The sequence below is a fragment of the Salmo salar genome, chromosome ssa18 (genome assembly GCF_905237065.1).
Source record: "Salmo salar chromosome ssa18, Ssal_v3.1, whole genome shotgun sequence".
NCBI lineage: Eukaryota > Metazoa > Chordata > Actinopteri > Salmoniformes > Salmonidae > Salmo > Salmo salar.
The window spans coordinates 30,998,051-31,014,161 of NC_059459.1; the positions used below are offsets into that span (position 1 = coordinate 30,998,051).

Sequence of the window (16,111 nt, forward strand, 5' to 3'; positions counted from 1 at the left end):
CGTCTTTCTATCACTCCATTCCTTTCGCTTGCCCTACCTTCTCACTCCATCCTCTTTCTGAATTATTCTATTCCGCACCCCACTCTCTCCTGCAGCTCTAGGTGTGCAGCAGCCATCTCTCTTGGGTGCGTCTCCCTCTATGTACTCCCAGCAGTCAGCCCTGGCTGCAGCCTCCCTCAACTCCCAGTCGGCTGCCGCTAACTACCAGTTGTCCCAGCAGACTTCAGCCCTGCAGCAGCAAGCCGCAGCTGCCGCCGCTGCAGCACTGCAACAGGTGAACTACACTAGGATCAGCAGGGCAGTGTTCAGTTAGGCACAACGTAGCTAAACATTCTCAAACAGAATATGATAACATTTGTTGTTATTGAATAAGCTCAGGTAGTAACTCTGGTTTAGTGCCAAGTAAACACAACCCAAGAGATACCCCATTGGTTGGTCACAGCTAATTTCACTTAAACTTTTTAGATTTTGTTTACTGAAGAAACATTCTCAATGATTAACATAACTTGGGTCAGACAAACGGGTTTGGGACACAGAGTTACAGAGCTTGGTGAGAGGCCATACCTCTCTAGACTTGAAGATGATGTGTTGTTGGAAAGCCTGTTCTGATTTGTGAGTGAAGTGATGAACTGATTCAACTTATAAAATCCCCCACCATCATACAGACCTGTGTGAACACTTTAGATGTTGAGTGAAAGTCTGACCAAAATACCAAATCTTTTTCTTCACTTGTCTCTTGTTTTTATTATTTTTTCCCCTCCACCTTTATTTAACCAGGTAGGCAAGCTGAGAACAAGTTCTCATTTACAACTGTGACCTGGTCAAGATAAAGCAAAGCGGTGTGACACAAACAACAACAGAGTTACACAAGGAATAAACAAACGTATAGTCAATAACACAATAGAAAAAGTCTATACAGTGTGTGTCAATGAGGTAAAATAAGGAAGGTAAAGGCAATAAATAGGCCATTGTGGCGAAATAATTCGAATTTAGCAATTAAGCACTGGAGTGATAGATGTGCAGAAGATGAACGTGCAAGTAGAGATACTGGGGTGCAAAGGAGCAACAACGAAAATAACAGTATGGGGATGAGGTAGTTGGATGGGCTATTTACAGATGGGCTATGTACAGGTGCAGTGATCTGTGAGCTGCTCTGACAGCTGGTGCTTAAAGTTAGTGAGGGAGATACGAGTCTCCAGCTTCAGTGATTTTTGCAGTTCGTTCCAGTCATTTGCAGCAGAGAACTGGATGGAAAGGCGGCCAAAGGAGGAATTGGCTTTGGGGGTGACCAGTGAAATATACCTGCTGGAGCGCGTGCTACGGGTGGGTGCTGCTATGGTGAACAGTGAGCTGAGATAAGGCGGGGCTTTACCTAGCAAAGACTTGTAGATGACCTGGAGCCAGTGGGTTTGGCGACGAATATGAAGCGAGGGCCAGCCAACGAGAGCATACAGGTCGCAGTGGTGGGTAGTATATGGGGCTTTGGTGACAAAACGGATGGCACTGCGATAGACTGCATCCAATTTGCTGAGTAGAGTGTTGGAGGCTATTTTGTAAATGACATTGCCGAAGTCAAGGATCGGTGGGATAGTCAGTTTTACAAGGGTATGTTTGGCAGCATGAGTGAAGGATGCTTTGTTGCGAAATAGGACGCCGATTCTAGATTTAATTTTGGATTGGAGTTGCTTAAATGAGTCTGGAAGGAGAGTTTACAATCTAGCCAGACACATAGGTATTTGTAGTTGTCCACATTCTAAGTCAGAACTGTCCAGAGTAGTGATGCTGGACGTGCGGGCAGCGATTGGTTGAAGAGCATGCATTTAGTTTTACTAGCGTTTAAGAGCAGTTGGAGGCCACGGAAGGAGAGTTGTATGGCATGGAAGCTCGTCTGGAGGTTCGTTAACTTCTATGGGCTACGTGGGACGCTACGTGGGACACACAATTCAACAGCCAGTGAAATAGCATGGCGCGAAATACAAAACAGCAAAAATCTCAATTTCATTTTCTCAAACAATCAACTATTTTACACCATTTTAAAGATAAACTTCTCGTTAATCTAACCACATTGTCCAATTTCAAAAAGGCTTTACGGCGAAAGCATAAAATTAGATTATGTTAGAACATAAACTTCACAAGAAAAACCACACAGCCATTTTCCAAGCAAGGACATGCATCACAAAAACCAAAAATACAGCTAAAATATTCACTAACCTTTGATGATCTTTATCAGATGGCACTCATAGGACTTCATGTTACACAATACATGTATGTTTTGCTCGATAAAGTTCATATTTATATCCCAAAACCCCATTTTACATTGGCGCGTGATGTTCAGAAAATGTATTCCCACCAAAACTTCCGGTGAATGAGCACATAAATGTACAAAAATACTCATAAAATGTACAACAGTTATTGAAAGAATTATAGATATACTTCTCCTTAATGCAACCGCTGTGTCAGATTTTAAAATAACTTTACGGAGAAAGCACATTTTTCAATATTCTGAGTACATAGCTCAGCCATCAAAGCAAGCTATACAGATACTTGCCAAATTCTGGGGTCAACTAAACTCAGAATTAGTATTATAAATATTCTTACCTTTGCTGATCTTCGTCAGAATGCACTCCCAGGACTCCTACTTCCACAACAAATGTTATTTTTGTTCGAAATACTCCATATTTATGTCCAAATACCTCCGTTTTGTTCGTGCGTTCAGATCACTATCCAAAGGCATAACGCGCGAGCGTAAATCCAGACACAAAAAGTGCCCGCGCAGTAAACAACTCTCTGGTCCCAGGCAGTCAACTCATTGACTGAACTCCTATTTTCTGCCCAGTAACAGAAGGATGAAACACGTTTCTAAAGGCTGTTGACAGCCAATGGAAGCCTTAGGAAGTGCAACGTGACCCCACAGACACTAGTTTCGATAGGGATTCAAAAGAAGAACTACAATTCTCAGATTTCCCACTTCCTGGTTGGATTTTTCTCAGGCTTTTGCCTGCCATATGAGTTCTGTTATACTCACAGACATCATTCAAACAGTTTTAGAAACTTCAGAGTGTTTTCTATCCAAATCTACTAATAATATGCAAATATTTGACTCTGGGCCCGAGTATTAGGCAGTTTACTCTGGGCACGCTTTTCATCTGAAAATGAAAATACTGCCCCTATACCTTAAAAAGTTAACACAGTGTCCTGAGAAGGGCCAGATGAATACAGAATGGTGTCGTCTGCGTAGAGGTTAATCAGAGAATCACCAGCAGCAAGAGCGTTATCATTGATGTATACAGAGAAGAGAGTCGGCCAGATAATTGAACCATGTGGCACCCCCATAGACTGCCAGAGGTCCAGACAACAGGTCCTCCAATTTGACACACTGAACTCTGTCTGAGAAGTTGTTGGTGAACCAGGCGAGGCAGTCATTTGAGAAACCAAGGGTGTTGAGTCTGCCAATAAGAATGTGGTGATTGACAGAGTCGAAAGCCTTGGCCAGGTTGATGAATACAGTTGCACAGCATTGTCTCTTATCGATGGCGGTTATGATATCGTTTAGGACCTTGAGCGTGGTTGAGGTGCACCCATGACCAGCTCGGAAACCAGATTGTATAGCGGAGAAGGTACGGTGGGATTCGAAATGGTCAGTGATCTGTTTAACTTGGCTTTCGAAGCTCTTAGAAAGGCAGGGTAGGATGGATATAGGTCTGTAGCAGTTTGGGTCTAGAGTGCCTCCCCCTTTGAAGAGGGGGATGACCGCGGCAGCTTTCCAATCTTTGGGGATCTCAGACGATACGAAATAGATGTTGAACAGGCTAGTATTAGGGGTTGCAACAATTTCGGCGGATAATTTTAGAGAGGGTCCAGATTGTCTAGCCCGGCTGATTTGTAGTGGTCCAGATTTTGCAGCTCTTTCAGAACATCGGCTATCTGGATTTGGGTGAAGGAGAAACGAGGGAGGCTTGGGCAAGTTTCTATGGGGGGTGCAGGGCTGTTGACCAGGGTAGGGGTAGCCAGGTGGAAAGCATGGCCAGCCGTAGAAAAACGCTTATTGAAATTCGCAATTATCATGGATTTATCGGTGATGACATTGTTTCCTATCCTCAGTGCAGTGGGGAGCTGGGAGGAGGTGCTCTTATTCTCTATGGACTTCACAGTGTCCCAGAACTTTTTGGAGTTTGTGCTACAGGATGCAAATTTCTGTTTGAATAAGCTAGCCTTTGCTTTCCTAACTGCCTGTGTATATTGGTTCCTAACTTCCCTGAAAAGTTGCATATCGCGAGGACTATTTGACGCTAATGCAGTATGCCACGGGATGTTTTTGTGCTGGTCAAGGGCAGTCAGGTCTGGAGTGAACCAAGGGCTGTATCTGTTCTGGTAAAAAAAAAAAATGAATGGGGCATGCTTATTTAAGATGGTGAGGAAAGCACTTTTAAAGAATAACTAGGCATCCTCTACTGACGGAATGAGGTCAATATCCTTCTAGGATACTCGGGCCAGGTCAATTAGAAAGGCCTGCTCGCTGAAGTGTTTTAGGGAGCGTTTGACAGTGATGTTGGGTGGTCGTTTGACCGCAGACCCATTACGGACGCAGGCAATGAGGCAGTGATCGCTGAGATCCTGGTTGAAGACAGCAGAGGTGTATTTGGAGGGCAGGTTGGTTAGGATGATATCTATGAGGGTGCCCGTGTTTACGGATTTGGGGTTGTACCTGGTAGGCTCATTGATAAGTAGTGTGATATTAAGGGCATCTAGCTTAGATTGTAGGACGGCCGTGGTGTTAAGCATGTCCCAGTTTAGGTCACCTAACAGCACGAGCTCTGAAGATAGATGGGGGGCAATCAATTCACATATGGTGTCCAGGGCACAGCTGGGGGCAGAAGGTGGTCTATAGCAAGCGGCAACGGTGAGAGACTTATTTCTGGAAAGGTGGATTTTTAAAAGTAGAAGCTCAAATTGTTTGGGCACAGACCTGGATAGTAAGCCAGAACTCTGCAGGCGATCTCTGCAGTAGATTGCAACTCCGCCCCCTTTGGTAGTTCTATCTTGTCGGAAAATGTTATAGTTAAGGATGGAAATTTCAGGGTTTTTGGTGGTCTTCCTAAACCAGGATTCAGACACGGCTAGGACGTCTGGGTTGACAGAGTGTACTAAAGCAGTGAATAAAACAGATTTAGGGAGTAGGCTTCTAATGTTAACATGCATGAAACCAAGGCTTTTACGGTTACAGAAGTTAACAAATGAGAGCGCCTGGGGAATGGGAGTGGAGCTAGGCACTGCAGGGCCTGGATTAACCTCTCCATCACCAGAGGAACAGAGGAGGAGTAGGATGAGGGTTTGGCTAAAGGCTATAAGAACTGGTCGTCTAGTACTTTCGGGACAGAGAGTAAAAGGAGCAGGTTTCTGGGTGCGGTAGACTAGATTCAAGGCATAATGTACAGACAAAGTATGGTAGGATGTGAATACAGTGGCAGTGAACCTAGGCATTGAGTGATGATGAGAGAGGTATTGTCTCTAGAGACCTCATTTAAACCAGCTGAGGTCACCGCATGTGTGGGAGGTGGAACATAAGGGTTACAGTGGGGGGAAAAAGTATTTGATCCCCTGCTGATTTTGTACGTTTGCCCACTGATAAAGGACCCGTCTATAATTTTAATGGTAGGCTTATTTGAACAGTGAGAGACAGAATAACAACAAAAATATCCAGAAAAACGCATGTCAAAAATGTTATAAATTGATTTGCATTTTAATGAGGGAAATAAGTATTTGACCCCCTCAATCAGAAAGATTTCTGGCTCCCAGGTGTCTTTTATACAGGTAACGAGCTGAGATTAGGAGCACACTCTTAAAGGGAGTGCTCCTAACCGCAGCTTGTTACCTGTATAAAAGACACCGGTCCACAGAAGCAATCAATCAATCAGATTCCAAACTCTCCACCATGGCCAAGACCAAAGAGCTCTCCAAGGATATCAGGTTATATCAGATTGTAGACCTACACAAGGCTGGAATGGGCTACAAGACCATCGCCAAGCAGCTTGGTGAGAAGGTGACAACAGTTGGTGCGATTATTCGCAAATGGAAGAAACACAAAAGAACTGTCAATATCCCTCAGCCTGGGGCTCCATGCAAGATCTCACCTCGTGGAGTTGCAATAATCATGAGAACGGTGAGGAATCAGCCCAGAACTACACGGGAGGATCTTGTCAATGATCTCAAGGCAGCTGGGACCATAGTCACCAAGAAAACAATTGGTAACACACTATGCCGTGAAGGACTGAAATCCTGCAGCGCCCGCAAGGTCCCCCTGCTCAAGAATACATATACATGCCCGTCTGAAGTTTGCCAATGAACATCTGAATGATTCAGATGACAACTGGGTGAAAGTGTTGTGGTCAGATGAGACCAAAATGGAGCTCTTTGGCATCAACTCAACTCGCCGTGTTTGGAGGAGGAGGAATGCTGCCTATGACACCAACAACACCATCTCCACCGTCAAACACGGAGGTGGAAACATTATGCTTTGGGGGTGTTTTTCTGCTAAGGGGACAGGACAACTTCACCGCATCATTTGACGGGGCCATGTACTGTCAAATCTTGGGTGAGAACCTCCTTCCCTCAGCCAGGGCATTGAAAATGGGTCGTGGATGGGTATTCCAGCATGACAATGACCCAAAACACACGGCCAAGGCCACAAAGGAGTGGCTCAAGAAGAAGCACATTAAGGCGAAATTTTGAAACAAAATTATGACTTGAGAAGATCTGCAAAAGGGGACAATATCCCTCCGTGTGTGCAAACCTGGTGGCCAACTACAAGAAACGTCTGACCTCTGGGATTGCCAACAACTGTTTTGCCACCAAGTACTAAGTCATGTTTTGCAGAGGGGTCAAATACTTATTTCCCTCATTAAAATGCAAATCATTTCATAACATTTTTGACGTGTTTTTCTGGATTTTTTTGTTGTTATTCTGTCTTTCACTGTTCAAATAAACCTACCATTAAAATGATAGACTGATCATTTCTTTATGTGGGCAAACGTACAAAATCAGCAGGGGATCAAATACTTTTCCCCCCCATTGTAGCTAAGGCATACTGAGCAGGGCTGGAGGCTCTAGAGTGAAATAAGACAATAATCACTAACCAAAACAGCAGTGGACAAGGCATATTGACATTACGGAGAAGCATTCATAGCGAAGTGATCATAAGGTCCAGTGAGTAACTAGGCGGGCTGGAGACACGGCGATTCAGACAGCTAGTGAGCCGGGGCTAGCAGAAGGGCCTTAGAGGGACGTTGTGACGGAAGAAGTCTGTTGTAGCCCCTCGTGTGGTTATCTGATGACCGCTAGCTGACTACTAGCTAGTTTGCTGGCTAGCTTCTGTTGGGGGTTCCGGTTCTAAAGTAAAGAAAATAGCAGATCCATAGCACATTGGGTGAGGCGGGTTGCAGGAGAGTATGTTGGAAGTTGATGTTAAGAAAAATATACAAAATATTTGCGAAGAAAAAATATATGAAAAGATGTATACACGGGACAAGACAAAGACGCCTGACTGCTACGCCGTCTTGGAATCACATATAGTTGAGCATGGAGTCACTTAACTGTTCAGTAAATAGTCTTCCCTTTAAATTGACATCACTCATTAACCGCAACATAACTCCAGGGCCATTTCCTGAAATTTAATTCAAAAGAAAAAGCTGACACATTTAGACTAGCTAGTGTCTTTGTCGATGTATCACCTGTCACATCTGAGTCGTACCTTAAGCTCTTGAGTCTGTCTATCCAGACAGAGCATCAACATTTTACATGTACATTTTAGTCATTTAGCAGATGCTCTTATCCATAGCGACTTACAGGAGCAATTCGGGTTAAGTGCTTTGCTCAAGGGCACAGATTTTTCACCTAGTCGACACTGAAATTCAAACCAGCGAGTTTTCGGTTGCTGGCCCAACGCTCTTAACCGCTAGGCTGCCTGCCGCCTCTGTATTTAACTTTTTCTCTGTCTCTCCTATTGTTTCAGTCTCAAATGAACTCTGCCCTGCAGCAGTATCAGCAGCAGCAGCAACAACAACAACAGCAGCAGCAGCAGCAGCAGCAGCAACAACAACCTCCTCCACAGCAGCCTCCTCCTCAACAGCTCTATAATGTACCCCATCAGGTGAGACATGGCCAATACCCCAAGTGAAATACTGTTGCTTGGATTGTAAATGAATTAGAGTGTCAGAACTTTAAGAACACTGAATGTTCTAACCCAGAGCAGCCAGTAGATATCACGTCAGGTAGACCACTCACTCACTCAATGGGTTTCACTTAAGTAAAATAAATTTGCCTCAGTTTTTGTTAAATCAGATTTGTTATATGCTAGACGCTGGAGCACAGTTTTCTCTCTTATTCTCTTTGACCTCGTCCAATGTAGTATTTGTTTTATATATTTTTGTAGGTGCAAATTATTGATGTACAACTCTGAATCACCAACTTATCTTGAAAAAGACCTTGCTAATGCTGGTTGCTTGATATGTATCAATCAAAAAATGTATTGTTTACTCAATGAAATACACTACGTGACCAAAAGTATGTGGACACCTGCTCGTCAAACATCTCATTCCAAAATCATGGGCAATAATATGGAGTTGCTCCCCCGTTGCTGCTATAACAGCCTCCACTCTTCTGGGAAGGCTTTCCACTAGGGTTTGGAACATTGCTGCCGGGCCTTGCTTCCATACAGCCACGAGCATTATTGAGGTCAGGCACTGATGGGCGATTAGGCCAGGCTTGCAGTCAGCGTTCCAATTCATCCCGAAGGTGTTCGATGGGGTGGAGGTCAGAGCTCTGTGCAGGCCAGTAAAGTTCTTCCACACCAATTGACAAACCATTTCTGTATGGACTTCGCTTTGTGCACGGGGGCATTGTCATGCTGAAACAGGAAAGGGCCAGCCACAAAGTTGGAAGCCCAGAATTGTCTAGAATATCAATGTATGCTGTAGCGTTAAGATTTCCCTTCACTGGAACTAAGGGGCCTAGTCCGAACCATGAAAAACAGCCCCAGACCATTATTCCTCCTCCACCAAACTTTACAGTTGGCTCTATGCATTGGGGCAGGTAGCGTTCTCCTGGCATCTGGTGAAGCGTGATTCATCACTCCAGAGAACGTGTTTCCATTGCTCCAGAGTCCAATGGTGGCTAGCTTTACACCACTCCAGCCGACGCTTGGCATTGCGCTTGGTGATCTTAGGCTTCTGTGCGGCTGCTCGGCCATGGAAACCCATTTAATGATGCTCCCGACAAACTGTTATTGTGCGAACGTTGTTTCCAAAGGCAGTTTGGAGCTCAGTAGTGAGTGTTGCAACCGAGGACAGACCCTTTTTAACTGGCCGTCCCGTTAGCTTGTGTGGCCTACCACTTCGCAGCTCAGCTGTTGTTGCTCCTAGACGTTTCCACTTCGCAATAACAGCACTTACAGTTAACCGGGGCAGCTCTAGCAGGGCAGATATTTGATGAACTGACTTTTTGGAAAGGTGGCATCTTATGACGATGCCACGTTTTAACTTCTTATGGGCAGATAGTGTCCCACCTGACCAACATCCGGTGAAATTGCAGAGCGCCAAATTCAAAATACAGAAATAGTCAAATTAAACATTCATTAAAATAGAAGTGTTATACATCGGCTTAAAGATTAACTTCTTGTTAATCCAGCCGCTGTGTCAGATTTCAAAAAGGCTTTACGGCGAAAGCATACCATGCGATTATCTGAGGACAGCGCCCCGCTTACAAAAGCATACAAACATTTTACAACCACAAGTAAAGGAATTACAAAAGTCAGAAATAGCGATAAAATTAATCACTTACCTTTGATCTTCATATGGTTACTGTCACAAGAGTCCCTGTTACACAAATGTTTTTGTTCGATGAAGTCCCTCTTTATGTCCCAAAAACTCTGTTTTGTTGCCGCGTTTTGTTCAGTTATCCACTGGCTCAAAGGCGGTCACGACATGCAGACGAATACATCCTAATAGTACCAGTAAAGTTCGTCGAAACATGTCAAACGATGTTTATAATTAATCCTCAGGTTGTCTATTGTCTAAATAATCGCTAATATTTCAACTGGACAATAGCGTCTTCAATAGAAAGGAAAAACAACGAACGCCGAGCAATCGGTCACCCGCGCAAAACAGCTCTGGTTCATTCCGCATGCCACTTACAAAATGGTCTCATTCTTCCTTGTTTTTCAGAATACAAGCCTGAAACAATGTCTAAAGACTGTTGACATCTAGTGGAAGCCATAGGCCCTAACCATTTAGATACTGTGTAGGCATTCAATAGAAAAGTACCCACATAAAAAATATCCCACTTCCTGGATGGATTTTCCTCAGGTTTTTTGCCTGCCATATCAGTTCTGTTATACATTATTTTAACAGTTTTGGAAACTTTAGTGTTTTCTATCCAATACTACCATGCATATGCATATCCTGAGTAACAGGCAGTTCACATTGGGAACCTCATTCATCCAAAATTCAAAGTACTGCCCCTATCCAAGAGAGGTTAAAGTCACTGAGCTCTTCAGTAAGGCCATTCTACTGCCACTGTTTGTCTATGGAGATTGCATGGCTGTGTGGTCAATTTTATCAGCCTGTCAGCTACGGGTGTGGCTGAAATAGCCAAATCCACCAATTTGAAGGGGTGTCCACATACTTTTATATATATAGTGTACTTATTGCAATTTCTCTCTGTGTGTGTGTGTGTGTGTGTGTGTGTGTGTACCCCATCTCTTCAGCAACAACATACAGACTTATACGTGGTCAATTATTGATGTGCAGCTCTGAATCGCATTGATTTAAGAACGGTCATACTCATGTAGGGCTGGTCTACAAACCGTAAAAAAAGATATACTGGTATTATTTTTATTTATATATATATATATGTGTGTGTAATCTTTAACTGGGTAAGTCAGTTAAGAACAAATTATTATGTACAATGACGACCTACCCCGGCCAAACCTGGACGACGTTGGGCCAATTGTGCGCAGCCCTATGGGACTCCCAATCACGGCCAGATGTGATACAGCCCTGATTTGAACCAAGGACTATACTGAGATGCCTTTGACTGCTGCGCCACTTTATTCACGGACCTTTTTGTTTTTTTTACTTTACATAATCACACATTTTTTTTGCTCAATCTGTTTTAAGCACCAGTAAGAAACTTCTGACAGCTGAGAACTGCTGTCTAACTTTCTAGCGTAACAAGTCAACAACTTCGGGAGGGCAGCCGTGCCAAATATACCCTCAGAAATTGTCCGGCTACCCCTAGTGGTGAAAGTAACAACTGCAGTTGAAGCTGATAATAGTCTAACACGGAACCCAAACCGGCTGCGCCCGTGCGCCATCGTGCATACATTTCTTTTTTCCCCCTACACCAAATGCGATCACGACACACGCAGGTTAAAATATCAAACAAAATCTGAACCAATTACATTAATTTGGGGACAGGTCGAAAAGCATTAAACATTTATGGAAATTTAGCTGGTTAGCTTGCACTTGCTAGCTAATTTGTCCTATTTAGCTAGCTTGCTGTTGCTAGCTAATTTGTCCTGGGATATAAACATTGAGTTGTCATTTTACCTGAAATGCACAAGGTCCTCTACTCCGCCAATTAATCCAGACATAAAACGGTCAACCGAATTGTTTCTAGTCATCTCTCCTTCCAGGCTTTTTCATCTTTGAACTTATATGGTGATTGGCATCTAAACTTTCATAGTATTACCACGACGACCAGCAACACAGTTCGTCTTTCAATCACCCACGTGGGTATAACCAATGAGGAGATGGCTTGTGGGTACCTGCTTCTATAAACCAATGAGATGGGAGAGGCAGGACTTGCAGCGCGATCTGTGTCAGAAATGGAAAGGACTTCTATTTTAGCCCTTGGCAACGCAGATGCTCGTTGACGCGCGCAATAATAGAATAACATAGATTTCAAAATATATTTTGCAACGCACGCGAGCGATGTAGTCAGGGTATAAGAGTGACAATAATTAAAGGAGCATTTAAAAAAAAAAAAATTATATAGGCATGCTAAGACAAAGTAAATGTGTGACGGTGTGTAAATGAAAACAAATTAGTGCAAGAAAATAAGAAATGTATGAAAATGCTGGAATTGATCAAATGTACTATGCAAATAGAAACCGTTGGTTGTGTACCAGAGTTTGAGGCTACAAAAGATCATTTAGATTCCTATGCAATGTTCTACAAATAGGACTACTTCACTGTCAACTTTGTCTTATTATTTTTGGTATAATCATTTTTACAAAACAATGATTGAAATTTGAAAGAAACAGAAGTGGAGCTGCTCCTACTAGCCACAATCCCTTGGTTGTCCCCTGAGCCCTCCCACACCCCCATCTTAATCTCCACCCCTGGCCAACTGCTTCCCTGGCTTAACCTACTCAAACCTATTATGCGAGTTGGAGTGAAAAACAAAACAATAACCTGCAAAGTAAGACATATAGACGTACAAGACATTCAACTGGTATGGACAGCTAGACAGGAAAAGACAGGACTGGAAAGTTACAGGAGAACCTATAATAAAACAAATTGGTTGCATTTTGGTAAAACAGTATAAAGCAATCAGAATGGAGGAAAGATCATTAAAACCACTTAGAAATAAGAAACATCATCTATGTCAAATACCATCAAAGCGTCAAAAATCTGAAAAATATAGTGACGTTATATTTTGGCCATATCGCCCAACCCTACCTGTAGGCACCTACATTTACCGGTAGACCGAAACCAGAATATCTAGCCTCTAACCAAATTAATTAATGGTCCTGTGCAGTTAGTGTTATTTATTTTAGAAGAAATTGTGAATGGTGCCAATATTTTGTCTCGCATCTGTGTATTTTACCCTCTTGTCAGGTCTGTGTTATTCATAATACATATTTATAACTTTTATTATTCAGAAACATCAAATACAGTCAAAAATAAGAAATTCAGTGATATGATATTGTGGCCATATCACCCAGCCCTATACTCATATGTATCAATCAACTGTACTGTTTACTCGATGAAATACTTATTGCAATTTCTACGTGTTTGTGTACCCCGTCTCTTCAGCAACATCAACAACATACAGAATCATACGGGGTAAATTGACGTTTGCAACTCACACAGACAACTCTGAATTGCCTTGATTTGAGAAAGGCCATACTCATGATGTGTATCAATCAACACTGTACTGTTGACTCATTGAAAGACTTGTTTGTGTACCCCGTCTCTTTAGCAACATCAACAACACACAGACTTATACGGGGTAAGCAGCAGCAGTTCGCAGCCGCAGCACAGTCAAATCACAAGGCCCTTTATGCTTGGTGCTAGGGTGTGGAATGTACTCTGTTCTACAGACACTGTCAGTATTAACTTCTCTACTTCTCTCAACCTCTGTCTTTCTCTCCTCTTTCCTCTTTCTCACTCTCCTCTCATTTGCCTCTCTGTCTCTCTCTCCTGCCTCCCTCTCTCCTGTCTCCCTCTCTCCTGTCTCCCTCTCTCCTGTCTCCCTCTCTCCTGTCTCCCTCTCTCCTGTCTCCCTCCCTCCTGTCTCCCTCCCTCCTGTCTCTCTCTCTCCTGTCTCTCTCCCTCTCTCCTGTTTCTCTCTACCTCTCTCCTGTTTCTCTCTCCCTGTCACTATCCACAGCTCCCCCAGCCCCAGCAAGCGCTGATTTCACAGGTAGGATAATTAGGAACAAACTACTCTCTGGTACATTTATTGCACCTTTTAGCTACAGTAATGCCACTGAAGTCAGCTTGTCTTGAGGATAATTATTTAGTCCAACATAATAGGTCTAAGAAGACGCCATTTTGTCATGAAAATTCCAAGAGCTGTCTTGTTATACGTAGGTGGTGATTTTGGAATAATGCAGTACAATACAACCCAAAGCTATTGGGGAAAGAATTGTGACAACATCCTAACGCCACCTTCTCTCCTTGCCTCCTTTTCTGACACCTCCGCTGATGTTGAAAGAACTGGAGTGGTGAAAACAAATTCCCGGTAGGCATCCCCGCCTTATCACTTTACCTATGCAAGTTTCAGTTTTTGACCTTCTTCATAGCATACAGCCAAATACAATGGGATGTGTATGGCCACAATAATAATTAACACCTCTGGTAAATGAGAAGAACCGCTATGGGACATTTGATTAGAATAAATCCCAAATAACATGATCGGCTCCATATAGACACTTCCAGCAGTTCCATTGTTAGACACACATGTTTTGAATTTAGTGGGCTTGATTAGGGTTGCAAAATTCTGGTTATGCAAAATTCCAGTTTTATGAGAAATCCTGGCTGGAAGATTCCAGCTTTTCTGCTTAATCCCTCCTGATTCCACGAATCTTCCAACCAGGTTTTCTGGAAAACCTTTAATGTTGGAAAGTTAGCCAGAGTTTTGCAACCCTAGGCTTGATACAATCTACACATTTAGGACTAATAGGCAGCGGTCCAAACACCCTATCCCCTCAGCCCTCAAATTAAGTGGACACCTCTGATGACGTATCATGACGTCTGATGAGTATACACTTGCAGGGCGAGGGAGTAAGGAATTCTTTTTAAATGGACCACCCTTGGCAGGAAATTCGTCACTCTTTGATCCCGCAATGATTGTGTTTTCAGCCACCGGTAGCTTGTGGGTGCTTTATATGCGCTACAGTCAATTATGATTCCATGTCTACTTATATGAAATATATAATTATTAATATACGCCTACTGTATGACAGCTAGCTAATTACTTAACTAACGTTAGCCTGCCTAGCTGGAACTTCTGAAGAAGGGAAATGTTTTATTTCTACGATTTCCAAAAGATAACCAAACAAAAAACATATTTACTTTTTACGAGACGTGTTTGTGCTGTTATGTGCATTAGTAGCACAATTTCTAACTTATTACATTCGTTTTTACTTCTTTTGACTTCTCCTTTGATGTTTTGACATTTTCGCGGACTTTTCTATGCGGTTGTACAATCGTGGCAAATTAAATTATGGGGAGTTTCAGGCCCCGGCGTGAACACAATTGTACACTCGTAAAGCCGATAAAAAAGAGGGGTTTACGTTACAAACTTCCCTTGCTTGGCTAATCATTTGGACCACCTTCCAAGATGGCGACGGGGATTCCCCCAAGGGCATAAGGCGAGGGTAAGTGGACGAGAGTGTGTCTTTTAAGTGTTTGGACCGCAGCCATAGAGAAAGTATGAGTAGGGTGAAGTTGATTCTGACCTATAACGTTCCTCCTCCCTAGCCCCCTGTGGCTCTCCCCACCAGCCTGTCTCTGTCCAACCCCCAGCAGACAGCCCAGATTACCGTCTCCTATCCCACGCCTCGCTCTAGCCACCAGCAGCAGAGCCAGCAGCAGAGCCAGCAGCAAAGCCAGCCCCAGAAGCAGCGCGTCTTCACCGGCGTGGTCAACAAGCTGCACGACACCTTTGGCTTTGTGGACGAGGATGTCTTCTTCCAGCTCAGGTAAGTGCCCAGTCTCTGCCTCTAGCCCAAGTCCTCTCAGATCTCCACAAGTCCATAGTGTCTAGAAGTCCATTTGGGATTGGGCCACAAAAAATGTAGCTAGATGTTTCACATCAAGTGTCTCATTAATCGGACCAGTTGCCTTTTTTCCGTGGGTTTTCTATATTTTGCTGGTTGTATCCCTAATTTGTGTACCATTATTCTAAAGCAGAAATGTCTTGTTTCACGCCTCCATATATTGCAGTTTCTAAAGCATTTCCAAGTGGATGAATAATGGGTATTGTCTCCACAGTGCGGTGAAGGGGAAGACCCCCCAGGTGGGCGACAGGGTCCTAGTGGAGGCCGTTTATAACCCCAACATGCCCTTCAAATGGAATGCCCAGCGCATTCAGACCTTACCTCAGCTGGCCAACCAATCGGTGAGCCTCACCTAGCCTCCACAGCCACCTGGGTCACATTCAGTAGACTTGAAGTGAAACTGAAGAAAACATTTGTCACCCCACTGAACGGGATGCTGGTGGCCCTTAGCCGGTGACATCTTACACCTCAATTTGAGTACTTACAGGGTTTGGTTCCAATTCGATCATTAGCTCTCTCAGGGATGCAAACTCGTCACTTTTTGGC

General features: G+C 43.5%; 1 protein-coding gene across 6 annotated transcripts in view; it reads left to right on the top strand.

The window, feature by feature from the left end:
• LOC106577249 (cell division cycle and apoptosis regulator protein 1) overlaps nt 1-16,111 on the top strand; it is a 42,786-nt gene that overhangs the window by 1,482 nt on the left and 25,193 nt on the right. For 2 of the 6 annotated variants that reach the window (XM_014155178.2, XM_014155179.2), the window contains exons 3-10: nt 96-274; nt 8,009-8,146; nt 13,095-13,124; nt 13,261-13,290; nt 13,672-13,704; nt 13,999-14,025; nt 15,267-15,487; nt 15,780-15,906. In XM_014155178.2, the coding sequence (XP_014010653.2) occupies nt 96-274; nt 8,009-8,146; nt 13,095-13,124; nt 13,261-13,290; nt 13,672-13,704; nt 13,999-14,025; nt 15,267-15,487; nt 15,780-15,906 (785 nt within the window). The remainder of the gene's footprint in view (nt 1-95; nt 275-8,008; nt 8,147-13,094; nt 13,125-13,260; nt 13,291-13,671; nt 13,705-13,998; nt 14,026-15,266; nt 15,488-15,779; nt 15,907-16,111) is intronic. The other 4 variants (XM_014155181.2, XM_014155183.2, XM_014155180.2 and 1 more) reach the window with 3 other exon arrangements.